The 27,363-nt window shown below is 39.2% G+C and overlaps 1 protein-coding gene across 2 annotated transcripts in view; it reads left to right on the top strand.

The window, feature by feature from the left end:
* Nucleotides 1-27,363, top strand: part of LOC114476529 (stromal membrane-associated protein 1-like) — a 177,980-nt gene that overhangs the window by 88,674 nt on the left and 61,943 nt on the right. For both annotated transcript variants that reach the window (XM_028468131.1, XM_028468130.1), the window contains exon 6: nt 20,614-20,677. In XM_028468131.1, the coding sequence (XP_028323932.1) occupies nt 20,614-20,677 (64 nt within the window). The remainder of the gene's footprint in view (nt 1-20,613; nt 20,678-27,363) is intronic.

Raw genomic sequence — 27,363 nt, 5'->3', positions numbered from 1 at the left:
TCTGGTACAGAGCTGGAGAGGGAGGAGGAAGTGGACTCCATGACCCGCGACTTAAAGGAAGTTTGGGATCTCGGGGATAATTTTAAATAACCATGAAATATTAACTTAAATAACTTTTATCAGCACAAAAACGTTTTTAATATAATTGACCTTCTGTTCTTTTTTAAACCCAAACAAACTGTGATACAGTGACGTCATGAACCCGGAACCGGAAGGTGTGCGCTCAATACCGCGCTCATTACAGAGAGGGCCGTAATCTTAAAATGAGCGTTTTGCTACACCAAAATACTCCAAAATAACAAATGCACACACTTGGGGTATTTGGAACCCGTTGACTAAGTTTCAGGTTGAACACCTTCCGCGTCGGGAAGATATTTGCTCCACACACCTTTTTTGATTTCATAGAAAGATTTACCTTTTTTTATATTCACTTACAAGTAACCCCTTTAACGTTTAATTAGGACACATTTTGCTCACATTTCTCCATTTGAGTGCATCAATAGCTGCGTTTCCATTACCCTTGGAAATGCGCAAAATCTATTTAGCGCCATAAAAACAGGTAATGGAAACACCTAAATTTTGAAAAAGTTTTGACACCTTCGTGAAGAGGTATTTCAGACGTTTTAAATTTTGAAATGTGTCGCAAAACCGCCATGGAAGCACTTTTTCCGCAAATACATTACAGAACGTGACATACCTGGCCACATGACCACTTCTTTCTGAGAAAACATGTTGGGGTACTCAAAGTAAAAGCTGCTAATTACTTTCACCCCCACGTTTATTTCTTTATGGAAGCAACTCCTACCATGAAAGAACGTTATGGTGGAAGGTCATACATTCAGAAAGCGCTGCCTGATGAACAATTTTTGGTGGAATAAATTAAAAAAAATAATGAAAACATTTTTATGAGCTATTGATCATGCAGATTCCTTTTTGTCTACGACTGCTTTTTCCATCTTATTTCCTGACAGCTGCTCTGTAGGCTGCTCTACGTTTCAAAAGTCTCGCACTATTTCTGTTGACACTTTATTTTTCCAGCTTCTTAATCTTTCTTTACCATGCACCTTCCAACATGCAAAATAGATTTTTTTTTTTCTTTTTAATGAAAAGCTAGCAGCTGCTGAGCTCAGCTTAAACACTGCAGGTTTCCAATCAGCGGGCTGCAGCTTTGGGTTTCCAGACAAGGACAGTGATTAGTTTGACTATTTTCTGCCCCTATGTCTCTATATGATAAAGTCCTTTAACTAAATTGTATTATAATTAATCACAGAAAATCCATTAGTAACTTTCACATCATGCCTAGCACAAAAAAAAAATAAATGTAATTCTCTCACAAAGTAATTCACAAAGTGCTTATCATTTAGGTTAGAGAGGGACCGGAGAGGGTCCCATTCCTCTCTCTAACACTCCCTCTATGTCTGCTTCTTCCCTTGTGTGTTTGCTCCTGTACTCCTTCTGGCTTTTGTCTTGCAGGTCCGTGGGATCCTCAGTGTGGAGTTACAGAGTCTCAACAACTCTGTCTCCACCCTTTCCTCTGCACACACCCAACACAGCATAATGTGGATGGCTGTTCATCATAGGAATGGGATCCACACAAGGTTCCTGCTGCTTAACAGAAGGTTTTCCTTGCCGCCATGATGAATTCATGTTGGGTGTGGGATACATGTGTATATATGTATATATGCATATGTGTGTAACCATAAAATGAAGAGTCCGTCCTTAAGACTGCTCTACTGTAAAGTGTCTTGAGATACCATTGGTTATGATTTGGCGCTATACAAATAAAAGATTGATTGATTGATTATCATGTTCTGGGCCTCAAACATAGTACATACTGTATTTTATATTTTCAGCCTTGGTCATGTGTTCAACTGAAATCTGAACCTTTTCCACTGACCATCAAGTAGGACTCTCTTCTCTAATGATTATTGTTGACCATCTTAGGCCCTAGCCACTTTTTGCCAAAAATCACATACCCATAACAATAATGTTTTTTTAATCTACAAGTTATACATGACTAATTTTTTGCTCAGACATAATTGAATAATATATGGTCATCAACTGCAGCAAGTTTGGTGGTGATAATAAATAATAGGCCAAAGATACACGTTTTTGTACAAAAAAGTTCAGACGGAAGCCCACTTTGCCACAACTGTGCCAAATTGGGAACCAAGTTTTTAACTGTATTGTCAGTCAAATTGATTCCAATCATTCTTAGTTTTATGTTTTACTACTAGATGTTGCAATTTGGCTTGAAATAAACACATATCCATCTTTATCCATGTTTCTGCAGTGCCCTCCGTAATGCTATTTTGGTTTTTTGATGCCGTTACACATGGGTGTTATTCAGCTTTGCTTTGACCAGTCAGAATGCTTGACACTGCGTAAAAAGCTTGTAAAAATTGGTAATATAAAACACTAAGGGACTGGGTTTTGGCCCTAGCCAATCAGAGCTGGATAAAGGAGAGGCCGGCCATTTTATGTACGAGCTCTATGGGCCACATTGGACGGATTTCTCCACTGAGAAGTGCTCAGATGTGTTTAATGGAGGTATCCATCTGACTGCACGATTTGGATTTATCAAAATATGGAGTTTTATGCACATTTTAGCAACTTTTGATAAGAAACAACAATGGTAAAATAGAATTTGTCATCATTGCTGACTTTTTCCGCTGTGTATTTTGTGGCGTTGTTTTGGTCCGTAACATACCCGACCTGTATATCAGTTGATTCAGCTTGGCCTGTAGTTTTACGTAGGCTCTTGCCTGGTGTGTGTGCTGTGGTCTTTTGTTCTGAATGTGGCTGGCTACAGTTTTAGCTCAGTTTCCTAGGTATAGGGAGAGCTGGAACTGCCCCCGCTGGTGGGTCCGTTGAGGTTGAAGAGGTTTACTCGTCCTTATGTTGAATACTGTTCTACAAACACAAATTTCATGCATTTTTAAAGCCTGTTTAATTGTCTTTTTTCTTTTTAAATGTCATCCCCAAACAATCCCTTTATCATAAACTGCAGGTTGGGGCAAAAAAATGCCAAATACTCAAACTGCTGTTTATCATCCCACCAAGCACTGACATGTAATGCTATTATTTCATGGTTTGATATAATTTGGGTGTGAAAGGCACCCAGGAGATCTTGGGTCCAGTTTCCCGCACGTAATGACTATTCATACACAGCATTATCACTCCTGGCAGCTCACTCTCCTACTTTGATTAATGCTTTGCCTCACAGACCCCATGGTACTTGTTTTCATGTTCAGTGCAACAAGCAAGTCAACACATTAAAAAATTCCTTCTTTTTTAAACATGACCTTTTTTGTCATTGTTAAAATCTTGAGAGATTTGGAATTATCAAGTATCAACACAACTTTCCTCGAGAAAATAATTGATGATAAATTCTTGTTGCCTAGTAATTGCCAAAAAGTTAGGGGTAAATAATCATTAAACTGGTTGTGCGCCACTGGACTTTTTTGTTTTTTTTATGGCATATTTAACTTAGCTCTGAAGGGTTGGAACGATATCAACCGTATCGACAAAAACCTTTTTTTTTTTTTTTTTTTTTTTTTTAAGATAACTGCTGTTTGCAAAATAGATTTTTCTTGATTTTTTAAATTCAAAGGGGGGTGTATAATGTAAAAATCACTTTTTCAAGCTTTTTATGATGTTAGTGTGTCATTCTCTCCAGTGTTGCTCAGATTGAGTCACGTATTTTTGAATAATCTTTAAATCTAAATCTATCAAGTGTGTGTGTGTGTGTTGTGTGTGTGTGTGTGTGTCGGTGACAGGAAAGAGATCTCCGTCCGTACGTTAGCATTCCTCACTTTGATAATCATTCTAATGTATTGTACTTGGGAAAAATGTAGAAAGTAGCCAAATACAGCACACAGAAAAACAGAAGTAAATTAAAATGAATGGTAAATGACTTGATTTTATATAGCGCTTTATCACCACACTGAAGCAGTCTCAAAGCGCTTTACATATCAGCTCATTCACCCAATCACTCTCACATTCACACACCAGTGGGACAGGACTGCCATGCAAGGCGCTAGTCGACCACTGGGAGCAGCTTAGGGTTCAGTGTCTTGCCAAGGACACTTCGACACATAGGCAGGTACTGGGATCGAACCCCCAACCTCTCGATCAGAAGACGACCCACTACCACCTGAGCCACGGTCGCCCTATGAAGTAAATGACATTCATGCGTGTTTGTGTGAGTACTGAAGGGGGCGTGTTCATGGGCGTGTCAGACAAGCTTGGAGTTTCTCAAAGAGACAGAGGAGAAATCGAAGCTTCATGAACCGTGTGCTACAGAGGGAAATTTGCTGCATTTTCACAAAAAAATTGGGTAGCATAGTTATTTGAGTATGCTATAGAATGGTACTATGTGCCTGAAAAAAACACAATACCCCCCCTTTAAAATAGAAGAAGTAAATTGTGGATTATAGCAACATTTTGTCGGCCAAAAGCACCATGTAGAGAGTAAAAATGTAAACTGGATATCCCAGTGAATGCATTGTGTGTGTATATATATATTATCAGTGACGTGAGGTGACCACTAGGGTTGGGTAGGCACGTTGCAAATCGAGACCACCAATGACAATTTCATATGTTTCTGCTGGCAAGTTCAATTCAAATCAACTTTGTTTGTATAAAGCAATTTAAAACAAAGTCATCTCAATGTGCTTATCAAAATATAAAATTCATATTAAGAAAGAAAAAACCCAACAAGATCCACATGAACAAGCATTTAGCCATCTAACAAAATCAACATCGTAAAACACCATTAAAGAAACATAAACAATTATTTAATATAGCCTCCATACTCTCCCAACAAGATATATCTCATGACACGGCAGCACATCCGTTGTTTGTGTTGGAAACACAGAGAAAATGACAACAACAACAACTTAGAACAGCCTCAGTGAGGAGCATCCACAAAGCCAATCCTTCCTTTTGTTCCATTCACTGTGAAAAATATGAAACATGTTCTGACCTTACCTTAGCTGAAGCTCTGGTAACTCAGATGTTGGTCTCCCATCTTTTAAAAGCTGTCGTTTTTCCTCAAAAGAAAGTTTCTTTATCGTCTCTAGCGCTGTCATCCTGACTGTAGTGTTATCCCACCCACTAGCTAGAGTGATATCACGTGATATCAATTCACTAATGCACTGTGAACTTTTGTGTAGCATTTAGCATAGCGCGGTTACATCTGAAGGCAGCGTAGAGAGTTGCCTTTTTTACGTAAATGGTTTTCATCTTGGGGAACTGACTGCACATGCGCAAACATGTAAAAACACGCTATGGGAATGGAGGCAGAGCTGACGTGTGCTTTTGGGAGGGGGCATGAGGGGGCATAGCCTCCTGAGACAGCAGCCGTTCCAGGAAATAGCGCTGTTTAGTAATTTGGGCTATGAAATGCACAAAATGCGGACACTTTCAAACTCATAGGTACTGTAGGCTATTGGAAATGAAAAAATAAATCATTTATAATTATATTATAATTAAAACGAATAATCAAAATATCAATTCACCCTTGAGTAGGCACTGCCTACCTTGACGGCATATATATATATATATATATATATATATATAAAGGCTGCATGATTAATTGATATAAAATCAGATTATTTATTGAGGGGGATTAAAAATAAAGTCAAAATCGGAAAATCGATTTTTCCTGTTTAATCATGTGTAATCATGGCAAGATAAACTTTTGAAAAAAGTTTCAAACACATGTTTAACATGATAGACCCTCGCTGCAACCTCTTTAATATGAATTTTGTGTGAGGTTTTTTTCTAATGCAAGGTTGTCTTTTTAAAAATGCCGAGGGATTCATTTTTGGTTGGGCAAGTTTCTATTTTATCAATCCCACAGGGGATTTAACATTGTTTGTTCAAGCTTTGATGTTGCACTTTACTCCCAATAGGGAAATTTGTTTTAACTTTTTCAATTAAAAGAAAATACTTGCAATAATTAAATCCATCGAAATCAGTCTTGAAAAGTGATGGGATAATTTAACTGTTTAAGATAATAAGTTTTGGAAATATAGCCTATTTCATTTTAATGTTTAAAATCCATCCTTTGCTATTACTATGGGATGTTAAGCAAGTCCCTTAATTCATGGTACGTTCACACCAAACGCATCCAAAGCATCAACAGCGTCAGGTTTTCATTGACAATATATGGTGGATGCGCTTCTAGGAGCGTTGAGAGGTCCCGCTGCTTGTTTTGAGATTTCAAGCTTTTGACATGCGTCTGGCGCCTCCAACGCGGCCGACGCTAGAGTTGGGATTGTTGAACTTTTGGGGCATATAAAACACTAACCGGACACAAATGGACAGGCGCTCTTCTGCTGGAATAGAGCGCCTGTAGTTGGTGTCCTGGTAGGAGATGCGAACGCCGATGCGGGTCAGCAGGTCATTAAACTGGGCACGGGAGAGACGGAAGTAGAGCTGAAAGCAACTCTCATCCAAGCACAGCTCTGGTGAATTCAGAAACGACACCGAGGTGCAAATAAAGCCAAGCCATTCTGTCGATAATGTAGAGTTGATGAACGGGAGTCGGAGGCGGCGTGTTCAGCAAGGAACTCCAAACTTTATCCTCCATTCTCCCACACTTCTCTATAACCCTCTGACATCACAGTGCACACACTGAGTCACACCAAAATACATCTGACCTGAAACACAACCTTCTCAACACAATAATGTTCCACCACTTCACAGTCACTGAGTGAATTATGAACGTAACTGATCGCCACAATATCATCCATCGTATGAACACCACCGGCAACAGATAAGCCCCTCCCCTCGACGCACTCCCTTCCCAACTTGTTTGGACGCGCGTCCAGAGCGTCTTTGACGCTGATGACAAGTGTCTGATTCACTGAGCACAAGCGTCCAACTACAGGCGTGAGACACGATTTTGACGCCCAAAACGTGTTTGGTGTGAACGCAGCACATTGTATTGTTTTATTTGGTTAAAAATATCTGCTAATTAAAATTGTAATCTTATAATCTTATAATTAAACATGCTAGCACTTAGTTAGTTGTTGTTTAATATTACATTCAATTGCTGATGCCTCGTTATATTGGAAATATTGCAAAATGGGTGTCAAAGGCAATTGTACGATGCTATATGTTAGATAAGTTGTGGACACAACTTCTATTCCTTGTGTCACATTTTTGCTACTAACCATGGCACACTGTCAGACCTCTGTTACACTAGTACACTGGAAAGGCCCCCTCATTTGTGATAGAATAATAGTTCAGAACTAAGTCATAAAAATTTGGTAAAATATTTTGGAAAGGTTTTGAAAAATAATTGTGAAACAAGTGTGGGAACCCTGTAAATATATATATATATATATATATATATATATATATATCAATATTATAAACAACACATATATACATTGTGAGTGTGAAGTTGAGTTCTGTGATTCAGTTTGTTTTTTTTTCCTTGTGGCCTGTACTTTTTCCCTGATGGTAAAGGAAAAACAACTGGAAAAGGTCTGAATGTGAAGTTTTTTTGAGATGATACTGTCTTTTCTTTCTAGTCCACCAGTGTAAATGTCTGTGACTGCAGGCGGTGTGCAGCCTGTCATGTGCTCTGCTACCCTCTGAAGGTCCTGCTTGTTTTCCTTGAGCTTGAGTACAGCTGGAGTCCCACATCACACAGCAGTAGGTCCTTTAACTCCAACACATTGTCATGATTAGGATCTAGCTTTTTCTACTCATAATCAGTTTTACTATAGCACCCTGCGTAGGCTCATGTTGGAATTGCAAATTTGATTTTGTATATGACCTTTTGGTTAGAGGTGAGTAGTAACAAATTATATTTACTTCGTTAAGTTTATTTTGTTAGTTTATTTATTTATGTACTGAGAGTATTTATAAAATATATATTTTTTACTTTCATTCAAGTGCAATTTTTAGTTAATAGCGCCACTTATTCTCTGTTACGTCGGGCTTAATGCTGCTCATTACTGTGAGCAGAAAGTTAGAAATATGAGAGATTGAATTAAATTGCCTGATCAGAAATATTGATACATCATGTTACTCTGTAACTAGTCCAATGAAGGAATGTCAACTGATAGCAGACATGTGACCACAATCATGTGAACCTGTGTAGTAGTTGCCAAAGAACTGCTAACAAATAACTTCTGTTTCTGAGCAGTATTGACATATTAGGGCCCTATTTTACCGTTTGCGAGTAAGCAGGTCTTTTTTAAGTGTATGGATTTCTGCTCGTTTCTGTTACGCATATTCTCTCATCGAGGCTCCTGACACGCCCACTGCGTGTATGTGTATGGCTGTGAATAGATACAGTAGTTTGCTTCACTTGTTGTTTACGTTTGTAGTGTGATCAAACTGTGGCTTTACGTTGTATATAGAATGAAAATAGTTTGCTTTCAGATTTTTGTTGTTCTGTATGTATTAATGTTTGTATTTTCTATTAAATAATTAGTAGTTTCAACTAACTGTCAGACCGTTAATGATAACAGCTGAAAGTACCGTCCCTGCTACCTTGTAGCTACCAAACGTAACACGCACCATTTCTTTTTCATCAGGGAGGCATGCTCTGCAGATTCACATAGGTTTTCACTGCAGTTGTTAAATATAAAAGCTACCAGGGACCTAACTAGTGTTTCTTGTGCTATTCTTCAAATGAACAGTACAGTGGAATATAATGTTTCACCTTCCTGAGGCGCTGGACTTATTCCAGCCTCAGAAGCACGTGGGAGGAAGTGCTTTTAAGTCAATGGGAGAACACGGGTAGGGCCAGATTTAACTATAGGAATGGCCACATTTCAGGACTGCTCCACCTACAGTGCATATCTGGGATGAAGGTGCACAGTGACAGACGTAAGTAGCGTTGGAGAATGTCGCACAGCCAGAATCTGTGCAGTTGCTTACGCTCATGAGAGTATGGGGTCGAGAAAGATTTAGTGTCCTAATATTTAGCAACTTTTCCACACACTGATGACTCTTCTTCAAAGAAACAAAAAATCTAGTGACTTTTATTGGTGTTATTGGAGACTTTTAAAGATGAAATACGAATGGGTACTTGGGTACTCCTCTTAACGATCAGGGGGTGACCACAAGAAGCCACACCCCCAGCCATCTCCGGTCACATCTCTTTATGCAATGTACCACCGCAACTTTTCAGAAGCAAATGAGAGGTTACTCTACAATTACTCACTACTGGTACTTGAGAGGTTGGGCGTTCCATTCTAAGGTGATACCTCTCTGTGTGTCAAAGAATCTTTGGACAGCGGCTTAACACTGAGCAGCTTCTAATGGTAGATTAGAAGATGACAGTGTTAGATGGCAGCTTTGCCAACATTGGTCTGTTAATAAGTGAACGTGGCTGATTTCACAAAGCGCTTTGGGAGTACTTTAATAGCAATTGATGTACTTTTTACTCTTACTTGAGTCAAAGTTTTGGCTACTCTACCCACCGCTGGTTAACAGGAGCTCCTGTCACTTGGCTTGTCTTGGAGGACCTGTGCTGTGCTTCCTCTCAGGTTGTCAGTGTGCAGGTGTCAGACAGGGGTTTTGTCGGATGTGGGTTTGACAATTATCTGAAATGACATCAATTCTGTTTGGTATCCTCTGAGCTTTCTATTCATGCTGCTGTCAAATGAAGACTAAGTTCAGCTCTTTGCGGAGTAGTTGGTTATCGATTGGTGGCCTCTCTTCCAACTCTGTTCAACTGACTCTGACAGCCAATCACAGTCTGTCGCTGGCCATCTGTCAGCTCCATCACCTCTGATAACAAATTACAAAGCATGTCCATTCCTTTACACGAGAACTGTGGAAAGGGAAACCTAACATGTCAGGCAGGATTTCAAAGAACATTTTGGCAGTGTATCTGTTTCATTCACACAGTGGGGAATTAAAGCTTTTCATCAGCCAAAGCATTGAGAGGTTTTTTTTTTGCCCTTGTTTTTATTTGCTGCGTTGTTGCTGATGTGTAGGATGTGCCATTAAAGGTCTACATAATCTCAATTCTTTAATGGTATTTTATCATCTAAAATGGCAGAAATCAACAGTGGGAGTATACTGAAATAGATTTTTTTCATTCCTTAGTCAAAAGAAAAATTCCATCTTCTCGTTTTGGCATTGTCCATCCTTTGTCTTCTCTTTCAGCTTCCCTCATGCCAATGGCCTTGTCTGTATCATGCTTTATGTTCAGACCAGTAAACTCTGGCTCATTATAACTGCACCAGGGTTTGTTTCTCCAAGAAGTCCGGTGTGAAAATGCAACCTAGACGAATTATATCAACACTACGATTGTTATTGGAACTGACAGTCTGAGGTTATTTCAAAAACGACTTGTTAAATGCAACCAAGCCACTATCCATCCATCCATCCTTTTTCTAACCTGCTTGATCCTTTTTTCAGGGTTACGGGGGTCTGCTGGTGCCTAACTCCAGTTGTCATTGGGCGTTAGCCGGGGTACACCCTGGACAGGGCACCAGTCCATTGCAGGGCAACACACAGACAACCAACACTTACTCTTACGGGCAATTTAGAGACTCCAATTACAGTTTTTCTCAATTGCTAAAACACTAAACCCTATTGTCTGAACCAAATGCTCAGTTGCCTGAACCCACTGATTGAAACAATCACTCTTTTGGCAAAACCATAAACACTTTTCACCTGTTTAGACACAACTTGCCAACACATTTTCATTGTGATGCACCCGTGCTGCATAATGGTGAGCACAGGTGACAAAAGTCAAACACAATTAAAGCACAGGTGTCACCACTTGAACACAACAACTCAAAACTGATCACACTTGTGGCTAATGATGTAAGGGAAGAGCACTGGTTTGTGAGGCCCTACAATGGATAGAAATCTGAGAGGAAGCGTTCGTGTGAGAGGAGGGCGAGGTGGTCAGCGAAGACAAAGAACAGTAATATCTGATGAAATCAGAGCTACTGTGATTGACCATGTTCTTGTCCATGGTATGAGCATGAGGGAGGCTGCACAAAGGGTACAACCAAACATCAGTAGATTCACCGTGTCCACCATAATCCGAAGATTTAGAGACGAGAACAGGTAATTACCTTTTTTTTTTTTTTAAATTACGTATAGTACAGTATGTAAATGTTGACAGCAATTACTGTATGACACACTATAGAGCTGGTAAGTCCCGCCCATCCGTAAAACCCCACTGGACCTCTAGATTGAAAAACGTCAATCTGGCAAGCCTGGATACGGCATGCCAGGGGTTTTTTCCCCCGTTGCCTGGCCAGACAAAAATGTGGCCTGTGATGTGGATGAAGTCCTGTGGCCTGACCCAGTACGGAGACATGATGCTGTGGCTGAGTAATGCACTGTATTTGTATATTTTTGTACTTTTTTACATGGGCTTACTGTACACAAGTGGCAAACGCATAAGATACGTGTAAATGCATAAGATTTCTGTTTTCTCTTTTTGTACAAGTGCTATGCACAGGTTCTTTGTTTTGCAACATGCATTTAGCCGACAGTGAATAAACATTTTTTTCTCCAGTTTCATGTCCTGAGCATTGTGTTTTCTATTTTTCTACGTAGTGTTTAGTGACTGTTCAGTAGTGTTTTTAATTCTGATTGACTTGGAGCATGATTTGACAACACAGTTCAGTTTTGAGCACAGATTGAACTGTTTTGAGGTGAAAGTTTGGTTTTGCAAGAAGAGTCTGACGTTTTGTGAATGTAGCTTGGAAATTGTGTTTTGTGTTCACAGTTTAGAGAGAAGGAGAGTAGGTTTCAAGAAATGTGTCTTAGCAATTGAGAAAAACTGTAAGTTAACAGTCAATTTTTTGGATGAAAATGACTCTGGTAAAAGTAATAGTATTTAAGTTGCTCCCTTACTTGAGTAAAAGTAAAAAAGTACATGCTACTAAATTTTTTTAAGAACTTGTAGAATACTGGTACATGGAAACAAGTTAAATGTGTTACCTTTGAACATCTGGAGAATTTAGCACTCGTAATAAATAAAATTTGTAAATAAAATAAATGCTCAATAAACCCAGAGTAGCTTTGAGTTTAACATTTTTAAGAACTGGTAGAAAACTGGTACATAGAAATAAATCAAATTTGTTACTCTTCTGTGAACATCTGGAGAATTTAGCACTCATAGTTAATACAATTTGTAAATAAAATGTTTAAAAAAAACCCAAAAATGCACATGCTCAATTAAACCCAGAGCAGCTTTGAGTTTAACATTTTTAAAAACTTGAAAATGTTAACCTTAAAATTAGGGACCTGCCTAACAGAAAAAAGCTCAAACTGCCAATATTTTTCATTTAGCCTCAAGAGAATCATGTTCTCCAGGTTTGTGGAATATAGACGTGCCATTTTTGGTCTGAAAATGAGTTGTGCTGCTGAAAAGCCTTTCACAAGCGTCACGGTTGTTAGTTTGCGTCTTTTTAAGCCGTGACATCATTGTTGAAGCTCTTAAAAGTAACAATCTCATTTTTAAAATGGAAGGAGTAGATAGTACAGATATTTGTTCAAAAAAACGTAAGGTGTAAAAGTAAAAATTTGCCAAAAAAATTTATTACAGAAATAAGTACAGTAATGAAGTATTTGTACTTCATTACTTGTCACCTCTGGAGAAAACCCATGTAGTACGTGAAGAACATGCAGACCCAAGTGTCCACCTTAGGGCTTGAACCCAGGACTTTCTTGCTGTGAAGTGAACGTGCTAACCACTACGGCACTGAGTCTAAGCCAATATCACAATGATAAAATGCTCAGCTGTTCTTGCCCCTTCGAGCCGGGTCCAGGACGATCATGATATGAAAACAAACCACCAAAATGTCCAAAATGAACAGTCCCTCTAATATACTCATTCCTAATCTGGTCCATTCAGCTCACTCCTAGTAAAAACCACAACCTCCTCCCAACCCTTTGACCTCCTGTCTTTTCTTTAAACCATGCACAAAGCCGTTGTCACTGCGGTGCTATAGACTGTCACCTTCAACCTAGGCAAATGTTTTTACTCATGGGCCACATTTGATTCAGAATAAGATGCCTAACAGTTTATATTGACTGTTTATTGTAATTCTCCTATGCCTGACTTAGCTGGTTCATTCTGTCACACTTCCAGTCTGAACCTCTCTATCACTCCTTCCAAAACCTTGGACAGTTAACCAAAGAACTAAAATCATGATTGTTTGTTAGCTCCACTCCCTGCGTCATCACTGTCTCATTATCCAAAGTACAAGCGAGTAAATGGGAAAGTTCTCATTGACTTTGTTTTGTTTCTTCTGTATATGCAAACCTCCACGTCTCGAGGTTCTCTTTAATCTGCCCTTACTCTCACTGCAGATCACTGTCATTGTTTTTTATTTTGGTTGTACAGAAGATTATTCCAACCAAGACTGGGTACATCATACATGTGTCCAGAGACAGAGTCACAAAACACATAGTAACTACCATGGCCAATTTGGAAAATGTAGTTATTACAACAAAGTCATTTTTACAATATTGGGAAGAAACTTGATGAAAATAAATCAAATGAAAATAAAGGATGTGACCTTTCAGAGATGAGTAAGCATCACTAACCTTCAATCTACTACGCAGCCACAGGAGATCCTCAGAATCAGGATTATTTCTTTGGAGAAGGTAAATGTCAGTGATCTGAAGCGTCCGTGGCAAAAGTTGTTAAAGTGGTCTGATCTACAGAAACCCCACCGTACAATCAATGATTTGCTGAAATCATCATTTAAAGACTCTATTATCTGTGTACCAAGGTAATCCTGATATTAACATGTGTAATGATCTGAAACAAGACAAAAAAGCTAAACCATAAACACTTCATTAAATGCTTTAATGGTTTTAGCTTCAGAATCTGTGCAGGGCTTTAAAAGTGCCAGTCTTTACTGTTAGCTGATAAGAATGCATAATGCATCCTGCCCTTTTTTCTACACTACAAAGTATGACCTTCCTGCTGCATTTCATGCTGCCAAAACTCAAACTTTGCAGCAGTCACAACACACTTCACAGCCAATGCATTCCTGATTAGGCGTAGACACTGTAATTGTTTGTGTTGTCCTGGATTGGAACGACATTCAATGTAATGTGCTCCATCGATCTTTTGTTGTTGGGAAATTGGGTTTGTTACTAGTGTTGTAGCTCTCGTGGGCGACGCTTTAATCGTCTCCCTCACTGTATTTTCATCACCTGTTCTCCAACTCATCCTTTCCCATCTTTTCCTCTTTGCTCTCTTGTCTCACCTCACTATCCTCACTATACTACTAATATGATTTGTTGCTCTCTTACTGTATTTCTTTATTCTACTTGCTCTCCTTTCATATAGAAAAAGAAAAGATAAGCTTTGCTACCGTGGCTGCACAAGGGAAACAACACATGGCTGCTCTGTAAACCAGTATATCACCAATGTAATTGCTGGCCTTTCTCATGGTTGGGAGGTTGGTAAGTGGCACAATTTGTTTCATTCCTCTTGTGTGCAGAAGGTCCTTGGTCTGCTGGAAGTTCCTAAAGTGTCTAGAAGTAGAACAGGAGGCAGAGCATTCAGCTACCAGGCTCCTCGCCTATGGAACCAGCTCCCAGTCTTAATACGGGAGGCTGCTACTCTCTCCACCTTTAAAAGTAAACTCAAAACCTACTTATTTACTAAAGCATACACCGTATAATTGCGATAATTAAAGTGGACAAGCATCCCCTCTGTAGTGATCGCGAGATCACTATGTGCGCCCACGCCCAGTACATTACGAAACCTCGTCTGTAGTGGTAGCATTTGAGCATGGACGATGGCTGCATGACATTTAATATTAATATTAACCTAAACACTAGAAACGAGTGTATCATAGTGTATTATGTTTGTCCTGCAGTCTGTGCCTTCTCCCCGCCCTTCGCTCTCTTTTCTTCCCACTGTTGCTAAATGCTTGAACATATGGATCTTGTTGGGTTCTTTCTTTCTTACTATGAATTGTATTTTGTTAAGCGCTTTGAGATGACTTTGTTGTATTCTACGCTATATAAATAAAATTGAATTGAATTGGTTCAAATCCCCTTGGGCTTCCTCTCTTCTGATTTTGAGTCGGACAGTTTTTTATTGTGTTTGTCATTTAGTTGGTTTCCCTTTTCATGGGTCCTGTTTGTTTTTACATCCCTGTCTTGTCAGTATGTATAGGCTGAAAGGGTGATTAGGTCAAAAATCCATAATCATCATTGAGCATATTGTAATCCAAAGTGTTCTGAGTGGACAGTGAATCTCTTATCCTTCTCCTGGCTTTGTAACTTAAGTTTAGATATCCAGGAGCATGACGCTGGACTTCAGCCAATCAGAGATCTTTCTACAAACACATGTGCTCCATGTGAGCTGTTTGGGCGTTTCTATTGGCTGCTCAACAGAAGTCAGGTGCGTTCATTGACCATCGGTAGTAAAAGTGGATTGGCGGATGTTCCAGCAGCCCCCTATGTGTGCTTGTGGTGGGTACGAGCCCACGGCAGCAGCCGCTGCCCAGGGTAACTATAGTGATACGTGTGTTCATGTTAGAGTTTCTAAAACACCAGACAAATCTCCATTAACACAAGATAAAGTACATACACTTGTCAATATGTCTCTATTGAGAAAAAAAAGTTGCTAAGAGTGTTCAAAAAATAAGGAAGGTTGAGTTTCGGTTTTGGTTTCAAAACGGAGCAGAGAGAGGATTCTACAAACTGCAGCTTTAAGGAGTGTTTGGACACTGACTTAAGGCTCAAACATACTCAGGCATTGGAGATTGGAAGGGTTTGTGTTGAGTAATAGCCAATGGGTGGAGTCCACATAGGGGCTGACAGAACATACAGAAGTTTTTTACGAGACTGTGAATATAGTGTGAATTTTTAAAGCTAAGATTTTTCTGACATTATGATTTGTATGTTACAGGTGTGCAGTACCATCAAATTAAAAGACTAAAACTGTGTTTTATTGCATTAAGGCTGTGTTCTCCTCACTTTAGATTATTTTGAATTTTCCTTAATGAAGAAATACCAATATTGTATCAGAATGTTTACTTAACTAAGAATGTGTACAACCAAGAGATGCAAGTTGCAATGACTTGCTTGTCAGTATGTTTACTGTATCTTTTCTAGGTTCATTATTTGTTGATTATATAGATTTTCCATATATAACTATTTTTCATAAAAATATTGATGCATCTGTTTAATAATAGTGAATATTTGCTTATATACACAGCAAATTATTCTTAATGAGTGACACTACAGAAGAATGCTTGGACTATCATGTCTCAAGGTTGTCCGGGGGGCTTTTATATCTTGCCAGACCTGCTTGGTCGCCATTGATCTCGTTGGATTTGACAAGATTTGAGCATACCGTTTCATCCTGCTTTTCTGAAGCATAGAAAAATAACATGATTTAATATTTATTATGTCACATATTACATAAAAAAGCAGATAAAATGGAAATTTAAAAAATCAGAGGCACGACCAAAGTATACAGCAATGATGGTAAATACAACCTCTCCTCATTCTTTCTAATCAAAGCTCATAAACATGGTAAAGTTTTTAATCCTGATATTATTAATCCTTTATTATTAGATATGCAAGTAAAGCAGAAAAAGCAGAACCCTAATGACAAAATCCTTTTAGCTTACAGTCCACTTATTGGACTTTATAAGGGCATTTCTTTTTGGAGTTGAGCATGAGATTGCTAAAGTTATGAGCTTATATAAAGTAGGCACAAGTAGAATTGAGTTTAAAATGTGAAATTTTTGATTTGGGACACAAAAGTTTTTCATTAAACTATAAATTAATAAAAACTTGTCATTGAATTAAAATTAATTTCCTGGTGTTGCAAAATTTCCCGATGGTGGCAGAGATGAAAGGCATTGCATAAAAATCCCTTAATACCTTTGGTTTCCAACAGCCAGACCCATCAACAGACCTCGGTCTTTGGGGGGCATATAAAAAGCATGGGTCTGCACAATTATTATTAGTCTAATCTTTTTTGAGCATCACTGACACAATTCCTTACTCAATAAAATGTGCTCAGATATAAACAGAGCCAATGATTGGCACCAAGTAGGTGCACTCACACTTTTTTTTTTAACAATTGGCTTTAAAAAACAACAAAAAAAAAAACATGTTAGACTATGATGGATGCTGCAGTTTGTTCATTTTACCCCTGGAACTATGCCAGTCCATCACACACACACACGCACGCACGCACACACACACACACACACACACACGCACGCACGCACGCACGCACGCACACACACACACACACACACACACACACACACACACACACACACTCACACACACACAGACACACACACACACACACACACACACACACACACACACACACACACACACACACACACTCTCTCTCTCTCTCTCCCTCTCCCTGGTAATGACATGTTCAAGCGACTCATCACGGCGGATTGCAGTGACTCCTGTGTTAACGCACCATTAGTTTGTATTGGGCTGCCATAAAGCAGTACGTCTTGCTACCGGGTCGAAGGCAGGAAAGTTGCAAGTGCTGTTTTCTGGCCAGAGACAGCAGGGGGGATGAAAGACGCCCCAATCACCCCATAAACACTTGTATTACCCTCACAGGGACTATGAAAATGATTTATTAAGGTGAAAAAGTTACATAGTTTCTTTCTTTTCTTGCCATTCTTTGTTTGACCTCAATGGGCGGGGCCTCCAAACCAGAAATATTTAAGGGCATAACATGTTAATGACAATTTAATTCAGCCGTCGGATTTAATCAACACTCGATCATTTGTACGCTGGGATTTGTCAGATACCAATTTCATAAATTACATGAGTCCTGTCCTGTTTTCACACAAGGTGGATAAATGAGGGCTTTAGTGAGTGGTACTAATACTATTAACTTGTAAAATGCTGCTAAAACAAAGAATGGAGGGCAGGAACAACCTCATTGTGATTTGATTATTTTTCTGGTCAAATCTAAGATGATGATTATTATTATTCATTTGTTTATTTGCATTGTCAAATACATACTTTTTCCACTTTGTTGGTGCACTGAATGACAGTATAAGTAATAATGTGGAGTAATCAGTTTCATGCTGAAAAATTGTTCCTTGGTGCAGTTGAAGTGGAGGAAGTGGAAGTGCGCGCACACACACACACACACACACACACACACACACACAGAGAGAGAGAGGGAGATGCACATGTGCAGAGTTACTAAGCAGGTGTTACTTTATTCCACCTTTTTCTCTGCTTCATCCATTAGATATTGTGTGTGTGTGTGTGTGTGTGTGTGTGTGTGTGCAACACTTCTCGTCGCAGCCTAATTAACATCATTTGTCTTGCTTACGCTGACAACACTCTCCTCTATTGTCAACTTTGGAATTTTCCTCCAACACACACTTACAGTACACTTACTTGGAATAGAAGTGTCCTTTCTCCAGTTCATCCCATGTCAGTAATGCAGGAGACGTGAGGCACTGAGTGCGCGCATGTGCGCAGCTGACGGAGGAGTAGCAAGTCTCACACAACCACGCTTGCACACACGCACACACACGCACGCACGCACGCACGCACACACACACACACACACACACACACACACACACACACACACACACACACACACACACACACACACACACACACACACACACACACACACACACACACACACACACACACACACACACACACACACACAGGGCTGCCAAGTTTCAGAAAATGACAAGAGTGAGACTTTAGTGACATGATGCGTTCCGGGGAAATTTTTTTGGCCTTTTTTAACATTAATTTATACCTCAATACTGATGTCATCACCTCCATGCCAGCGGCTCTTCCTGCATTGTGGCCTCCTAATGCTAGTTTTAATCAACCAGAAATTAGAAATGAAAACTAACAAGAATTTTGACAAAATACATTTGTCAATATTTCATTTCAAACAACTCTCCATCATTTAGCTGGGGACATGTCTCATGTTGTGACATGAGACAGAGGCAGGGTCTCCCACTTAAAACACTGTGGCCTAAGGCAGTGCTACCTTTACCTCAGCTCTCCTTGTCTGCAACAGAAAGTAGGTCATTAAAAAGATAATCATGTAAAAACATTAAAACATCAAGTGATTTTTGACTGAATGAATGTCTTAGCAGCAGACACAATGTCTATAGAAATACATTATTACATACAAAAATAATCATAAGAACAGTTCAAATGTACATTAAATTAAACAAGGCATTTGTTTAATTCACTATGTATTTATGCTAATATAACCTACAAGTACAATTCAGCCACGAGCAGTGTTCATAAGATAAGATAAGATAATCTTTTATTCATCTCGCAATGGAGAAATTTGTAGTGTTACAGCAGCAAAGCAGTGCAAAATTAGAATAGATTTGATAAAAACATGAAAGTTAAAAAAAGCCAGTAACATCAATTTTTTTTTGAAAACATGTCAACGACGCGGCGCGTGTTGTGTGAGAAAAAATACTAGTTAGAGATTTCTCATCAACGCCCGCCTTACTTTCTGATTGGTTTATTATAGCATGGTGCCAACCGTGGTTGGTTAGATTTAGGCACAAGGAGACACGGATTGGTCTGGGATTGGTTATCTCGGTTAGTCAATCAGAGTTACTCAAACTACGGCAAGCCGCGAGGACCAAAATTTATTATCATGAAAAAAATAGAGTATTGAATGGCGAAATATAAGCGTGAGAAATGTCAAGTGTGGCGTGTGGTGTGAGAATGGGTCAAATTGCGTGACTGTCACACGCTTGGGTGACACTTGGCAGCTCTGCACACACTTACTTTGAGTAGAGGCGTCCTCTTTCCAGTTTTTCCCATGTCAGGAAAGCTGGAGATGTGTTTCTCTGTATTGAACCTCCTGATCAAACATTTCTTTCCACTCAGAGTTAAACTAGTGTTAACTCCTTTTCAAAAGCAAACTGACTCAGCTGGGCCTTGCGTCTGGGTGCATACTTCACCGATGCTCAGAGAACATGTTTTTAAGTGTTGAAAATGACTTTTCACAGGTGTCTGTCGATGCTCTATAAGGTTAGAGGAAGGCAGGAGGCTAAAGTGAACAGTTAAATGTGCTGAGAATTTTGGCATTTGTCGTCTTTGTGGGAAACTAGGTTGTCAATTATCTTCCTCATCAGGAATTCACACGCCACAGTAAATTCATTTTCAACCACGTTGTTTCCAGCCATTCTGAGTAGAGGGGTTAGCTTTGATGGATCCAGGACATTATCCTCAGCCTCTGTGTTCAGAGCAGCAGGTGCTCCAATGAGCGGTGCTGCACTCTCCAAAGCACGCATCCATCTCACCTGGCACCGCATTAATAACACTGTAATACAACCTCTTAAACTCATGCTTTTCATCTATTTCACCTTATGGCTACCCAACTGTTTCCTCGACTGTAAAGTCACTTCCTTTTTGACTTAGTGTAGATTTACATCAATAAAATAAATAAATAATACACACAAACACTATTGTTTCTTTATATTTTTAATGATAATTATAATAATAAATGCAAACTTGCAATTACAAAAAATAGCTATTATCCTATTAAAAAAAAAAAAAAAGACCGATGTCACAAGTGGGTGAGCACAATGTTTATGTTAATGTTAATATTTCTGTTCTCCTCTCTTTCCTTAGCCATCGGAGTGCAAAGCCAGTCCTAAGAGAAGCGCAGAGCCAGCTGTGGACTTGCTGGATCTTGGTAAGACATGACCAAACTTCATACGTATTGCAACACTATCACTTAGCAATGAAATGTCATGTTAGGATTTAACTAATTTTTTTCCCGATGGGAGGGTCAACACTGTTTACCTTGATGATTGTGGTTGCCTCCCTTTTCACATTATTTGGGGAGGTCTATTTGTGGTATTTAGTTGACTTTTGAATGGAGATATCTGATATACTGTATGCTATGTGTTATGAGGTTTGTCAATACATCTAAAGTCTTTTCAGTCATGAATAAAATGATCATTCATTTTAATGATTCTGCCAGGCTTTATAGGGCAATTAGCTTATTTATGTACATAATAACATTTGAAACATCTTTTCGTAATGTGTACACCCCTTTTTATTGCTTCATATTTATCAAACTCTTTCCCCACGTGATGTGGACTGCACATTGGCACTGTTTTCTTTTTTCATTGACCCACTTTTGATGAATACATTAACTATACTGACTGGGAGCAGCTTACACAAATGCAGTTTGCAAAGCAGTTTGGTTGATGTTTCAAACCAGTTGGAATAATGGAATAATTAGTGTTGTTTAATTAACCTCAGTTTATATGTTTTTGGCCAATGTTAATTTTGGTAGATATTTTAGATTTAGTTTTGGCTTTAGTTTTAACATGAGAATAGATTTTAGTCCAAATATCAGTTGATGGCTGTTTAAAGCAGAACTATGTAACTTGCACTTAGCGCCCCCTCTAAAGGTCCCTTTTGGTTATGTCACTGTCGTTAAAAACTCCACACCCCGGGCCGCCTACCCCCACCCCACAACCACATTCGCACCTTTGCTCTCCCAAGACGGTAGAAAATGGATAACACAAAGAAATGTCTGAAGAGGTGGGTACTATTGAACAAAAAAATTAAGTAATATAAACAAGTGCTTGCATATGCCTTCCCCAAGTGGATTCGTGTTTGAGCCCTCTGTCAATCCGATTCTCGTTTTTTTTCCTCCCCTCCTCGGACATAGGTGTTCCCTGCCTTTTTTTTGCTGGCTCCGCCATGATATGACAGCTTACATGTCAAAACAAGCCAAAAAAAGTAGGAACGACGTGGAGAAGCAATAGTCTATGGGCCCAAAAATACCCAGAACGGCCTTTGCGGAGGTCCGCGCCACGTACTTGTGTCAGAGGGAGAGTGATAACAGATGGAATAAATTGCGTGTAAACTTTGAACAATTCAATTCAATTTATCTTGTGGCGATTACCATTCGGCTCCAACGGTACCAAACCAAAGATCTCATCATCAGAGCGGCCTGCAAGAAGAGATCGAGTCTGCAGTACCAGGGTTTGGTGGTGCAGATCTTTGAGGACTACACGCCGGAGTAACGCTCTAAATACTGAGACATCATGGCTAAGCTTCAACTTAGGCCTCAAGCCTGGGCTACTATTTCCAGTTCGGCTGCACATAACTCTTGAAAGCAGAGCCAGGAAGAATTTCACATGGGCCCAAGAAGCCGCGACCTTCGCATTGAGCTACCACCAACCACCGACGGATGGCTGGCCTGGCTTTGCTTAGCCTAGCAGCCTGGCCTGGCAACTATCATAAAGTTTTTTTGTTTTTTTACAGGGTGTTAATACACAAACCACATTTACCTCAAATACTCGTGACTCGTAAGTAATATTCTAAGATGTTGACTGTGCTGCTAAGTTAAGTGCTTTGTGTTTTATGCAGTATTCACTGTCAGAGACTGTTCAAGCTTTATAATATATTATGTCTCCTTTAACCCTGCCCCACACCGTGGGTCCTGACAGTGTTTTATAAAGTTAAATAATAACTGTTGCTGGAGGTAAACTCAGGGTGTTGTTTTTAATTTATTTTTTTCTGTTTTTATTTATTTATATTTATTTACTTATTTTAATTTCTTGAGGTAGAGGGGAGAAACAAATCTTATTTTGGGGGCCTCTTTCATTCCCTCACCTTTTTTTCTTTCCTTCTCCATAATGTTTCGGGATCACTTTCTCTGAATATGCCTGCATCCTATTATTGTTTATTTATTTTACCCCTTTTTTAATATATATATATATATATAATTTTTTTAATATTGCTATCTCTAAATCATTCTTATTTTTGTAGTTATCATTGTGATTATTCAGATCTTTCCTCTACTGATCACTTGATTTGTTTCTTTTTGTTTTATATTCACTGTTACATTACTGGTTAACTGTTATTATTTGAAGAATCAGCATGGATACTGTTTACATCTAGTATGTGTTTATTGTTAATGCTTAAGCAATAGGGGTTTTGACAAAGGGATGCAGGGCTGAGAAGATTGGAATAGGTGAAAGGAAGGTTTGTGCCATGAAGTGTGGCAGAAGGTGCTTGTTTTTAGAAGAAGAGTTAGGGGCTGGGTAGAGAGTAGAACAATACTCTCTAAGTGTGGGTGTGGGGGTGGGGGGACTTCATCAGGATGGGTTATATGGACGGGCTCTCTCTCTCTGTTTCTACTCCCTTAAGGAGTTTGATTTGTCAATGTGCTGCACATCACGATATGGCTGGTGGGGTGGCCGGTAGCGGACGGGCGGTGAGGAACATATCTCTAAACACTGGAGGTCTGAATGCCACTGTGAAGAGAGCAAGATCTTCTCACACTTTAAGAGTTTGAACGCGGATGTAATGTTCATTCAGGAAACACATTTGCGCATTTCTGATCAACAAAAACTGAGTAGACCATGGATTGGGCTGGTTCTCCACCCTAAATTTAACCAGAAGACAGAAAATATGTTATTGCCACAGAAAGGCAACAGAAAAAGCAATGACAAAATGGAAAAAGAATATACTACATTTGTATATTTTTTCATTATTGATTCTCTTTATATTTCCACATTTTTATTATTGATTCTCTTTTTATTTACAAAATTTTTATTATTGATTCACTTTATATTTCAACATGCATTTCCTTTTAATTTTGACACTCCTGTGATTCCATATTATATCGTGTGCAAATGTCACTTCATGCACTAATAAGCGGTACCAACGCCAGGGAATCAGGACTACATGTCTTCTGCGCATCACAATCCATTTAGCGCTTTCCCCTCTGATGAATATGTAATGTAGGTGGATCACAGAACTGCAAATTAAATTAATGCAGTTGCCGCAATGCAGTTCATCAAAATCTTTGTGGTGACTGTTTCTGCGCTGAAAATAGTATGACTCACAGGCAGGTGCAAACTCACACACAGAGATCATATCTGCAGTGAATGTTGACACAATACACAGCACAGATGGAAAAAAGGCTCCAGTTAACCTTTGTAGTATATGAAAATGATTTTAATAAAACAATAGTCAATATTAACAGCCACTGAAAAAAAATGCAGAGTAAAGTGTGTGAGGGAGAGAAACAGCTGGAGAGTCGGGCGCAGGTGCGGTGCACAGGATGCTTTGCACGGAGCTCCATGGATGTTGCTCCGGGCGCACAGCTCCGGTGAGCTCCTGTATTTTCCTCTCCATGTTTTGACTCAAACTCTCATGTCGCATTGATGGCAAGGAACGTCAGGCCAGGATCAGTCATTTACACAGCGATGGCACTCAGACAAAGCGCTACTCAGGACAGCTCACAGACCTGCTGGATGATTCTTAGATCATCTTCAAGTGCAGCAGACTGATTTATCTGTTGCTGCAATAACTCAGATCAATAACTTCAACAGATTATTGATTTGTCCAAAGCTGCTCCTGTTTTCCATGCACTGATAAGAGCAAAGTTGCAGTCCTGATGGAGCAACCACATTAAATTAGGGGAACAAAAATTAAATGAGGTTTTAAAGTTTATTAAACAACACTTTTATTTTTTTCCTACATTATTAAATGTTTGTGCTGCAGACAGAGAAGTCCACCTTGTCAAATACAAACTTTATCACTTTGTTGGTGCACTGAATGACAGCGTAAGTAATAATGTGGAGTAATCTGTTTCATGCTGAAAAATTGTTCCTTGGTGCAGTAGAAGTGGAATATATTCATTTGTTTCGTTAAAGTGCCATTCATTTATTTAAATAATAATAATAGATGGTGAGCATAATTAGGTGCAAGCTAATAATTGTAATCCCACTGAATGAGAAAACCAGTGTTCTGACATATGTGGAGTAAAGAAACCAGGAATAGAGAGGGTGGATGGAGAAGCGAGGAAGAGGAGGGAGGGGAGAAAGGGTACGGCATCCTGCCACGTATTTGACTTATTGATTATGTGTGATATCTCATCTACTTTCCAGCGTGAGAAGGTGCGTAACATCAGTTATTTATAGCAGGGCATCCACTCTCACTCTTCAAAGCAAACGACAAGGAATTCTGATTAATGCCACATCAACAGGATCTTTGTTCTGTCAGCTCATGCTTAACATTCACTCAAACTCATTCTATACAGACTTGATTCAAGGAAACAATTTATAAAGAAAATTCCAAAGTGACTTTGTAAAATTCTGCTTTTTAGTTGTTTGTTTTTCTGCAGTGTTTTGGTGACCAATCAGTTATCAAAGGTGGGACATCAGGTGACCTTTGTTGAATGTCATCTTTTTAGTCCTTTGATGTGTTTCTCAGTAAAACACGGAAAACTCAATTGTATTTTTTGTGTGGGTGCAGGTTTTAAATCAAACTGGTCTCAATTAACTAGACCAGGGTTTTTCAAATGGGGTACACGATAGCACTACAGGGGGTACTAGAGAGAGGAAAATTAATAAATAAAGTGTCAGTCTTGGTCCAACCCCAGGCGTTAGATGACCAGAAATTATAAAAACTATAAAAATAAATCTATTCAGGAGCCACTAAATCAGTATTTTTCAACCTTGGGGTTGGGACCCCATGTGGGGTCACCTGGAGTTTAAATGGTTTTGCTTAAAATTTCAGAGAAACTTATTACTCCATTCCTGATTCCTGTTACGCTTTTAACTTTTATTAGATTGTTTTGTCTTTGTGTAAAGAAAAATAACCTGAGGTTAACATTCAGGAACGTAAACCTCAGACAAAACATAAACCAGCCTGATGAGACTTACACGAAACACACACAACTGAGGTGCTCATTGTATAAAACACAAACACACATCACACGCACACAGAATTAGAAAACATACATTGCTGAGCTCTCACAAAGGAAACATCCATCCATCCATCCATTTTCAGACCCACTTATTCCTGTTTGTCAGGATCACGGGGGTCTGTCGGTGCCAATCTCCGGCTCTCATTGGGCGCTGGGCGGGGGGACACTCTGGACAGGGCGCCAGTCCATCGCAGGGCCACACTAAATATAGTTAATCTAATCTTAAGTCTGAAATAGACTTAAACACACAAGGGAATAGGAACAAACAAAGGAAAGGCCCTCATTTATCAACCGTTGGTACATTCAGATCTGAGCATGAGACGTGCATTCGACCATATTCACGTAAGCTTCAGTATTTATCAGTTTCGAAGTGAACATACGCTACAATCAGATCTCACGTCAGGTCTGACCTCGTGTTCACAAATCTGAGTGTGTGGATTTGTGGTTCAACACTGGGGATGCAACAATATTCGGTATTTTACCGAACCGTTCAATACGCCCTGTTCTGTTCAATGCACAACGGCAAACAACGGTATTTTCGGTACGTTTCCCGATCACAAAACTTTGTGCAGCCGCGCATGCTGTGTGATCCTCTCAGGAGCAGAGACATGAGAGCAGCACATTGTTCAGGCTCAGTGCCATGTGCTGCTCATGCCACCTTCAGAGCCAATCAGAACGTCCCTGAAATTCTTCGCCGTCAGAACATTGTGTTTGCGGTGCAGAAGAACCTGTTAACATACATTCTGCTGCGCGTTCATACGACTCCTCACCAACTGTCCACATTCCACCGGCATTCCTCTGTCTTTTGACTGGAAAGGTGCCTAGGAGCTGGTGTGGATCCTGCTGCATGTGTGTCAGACTGGAGCCTGTCTACACCTTTTCGTGTGACATCATCACTTGACTTAGCAATGCGCGCTGCCATTTTAAGAGTGGTAACCATTTGCCTGACAATCGCTATTTACCATTACCCATTTATGTTTTAATTAGCATAGCCACATCGCGTAACGAGCCAATTATCATGATGACACAAGCCTATATAGACACAAAAACACATACATAAGCCTACCTTAAAGAAAATATATGCATCCAAGCTTTTGTAAGTCCTATTATTACTATTTAAATAAATGAATGGCACTTTAACTAAACAAATGAATATATTCCACTTCTACTGCACCAAGGAACAATTTTTCAGCATGAAACAGATTACTCCACATTATTACTTACGCTGTCATTCAGTGCACCAACAAAGTGATAAAGTATGTATTTGACAATGCAAATAAACTGAATAATATAAATAAGTTAATAGTATTAGTACCACTCACTATGGCCCTCATTTATCCACCTTTTTTTTGTCAAAGTCTTTTTATTGTTACTTTTTCAATTATACATACATATAAACAAAAACATTAACAACAATGATGTTTCAATTAAGAACAGTGAAATATTCCCCCTCCCCCGCTCCGGCTGACCTATTCTCATGTTTTATAAACAATAACGGAAGTTCAAACATGCTGTGAAAGGGTAAATTATAGAAAGTATATAAGATATACAAAATAAAGATATGCATATTTACACATACATAAACACATATACAATACACACATGCCCACATATATGCATACATACACTAATAATAATAC

The sequence above is a fragment of the Gouania willdenowi genome, chromosome 15 (assembly GCF_900634775.1).
Source record: "Gouania willdenowi chromosome 15, fGouWil2.1, whole genome shotgun sequence".
NCBI lineage: Eukaryota > Metazoa > Chordata > Actinopteri > Blenniiformes > Gobiesocidae > Gouania > Gouania willdenowi.
The sequence above is the reverse complement of the archived record's forward strand: the minus strand, read 5'-3'. Positions and strand labels throughout refer to the sequence as shown.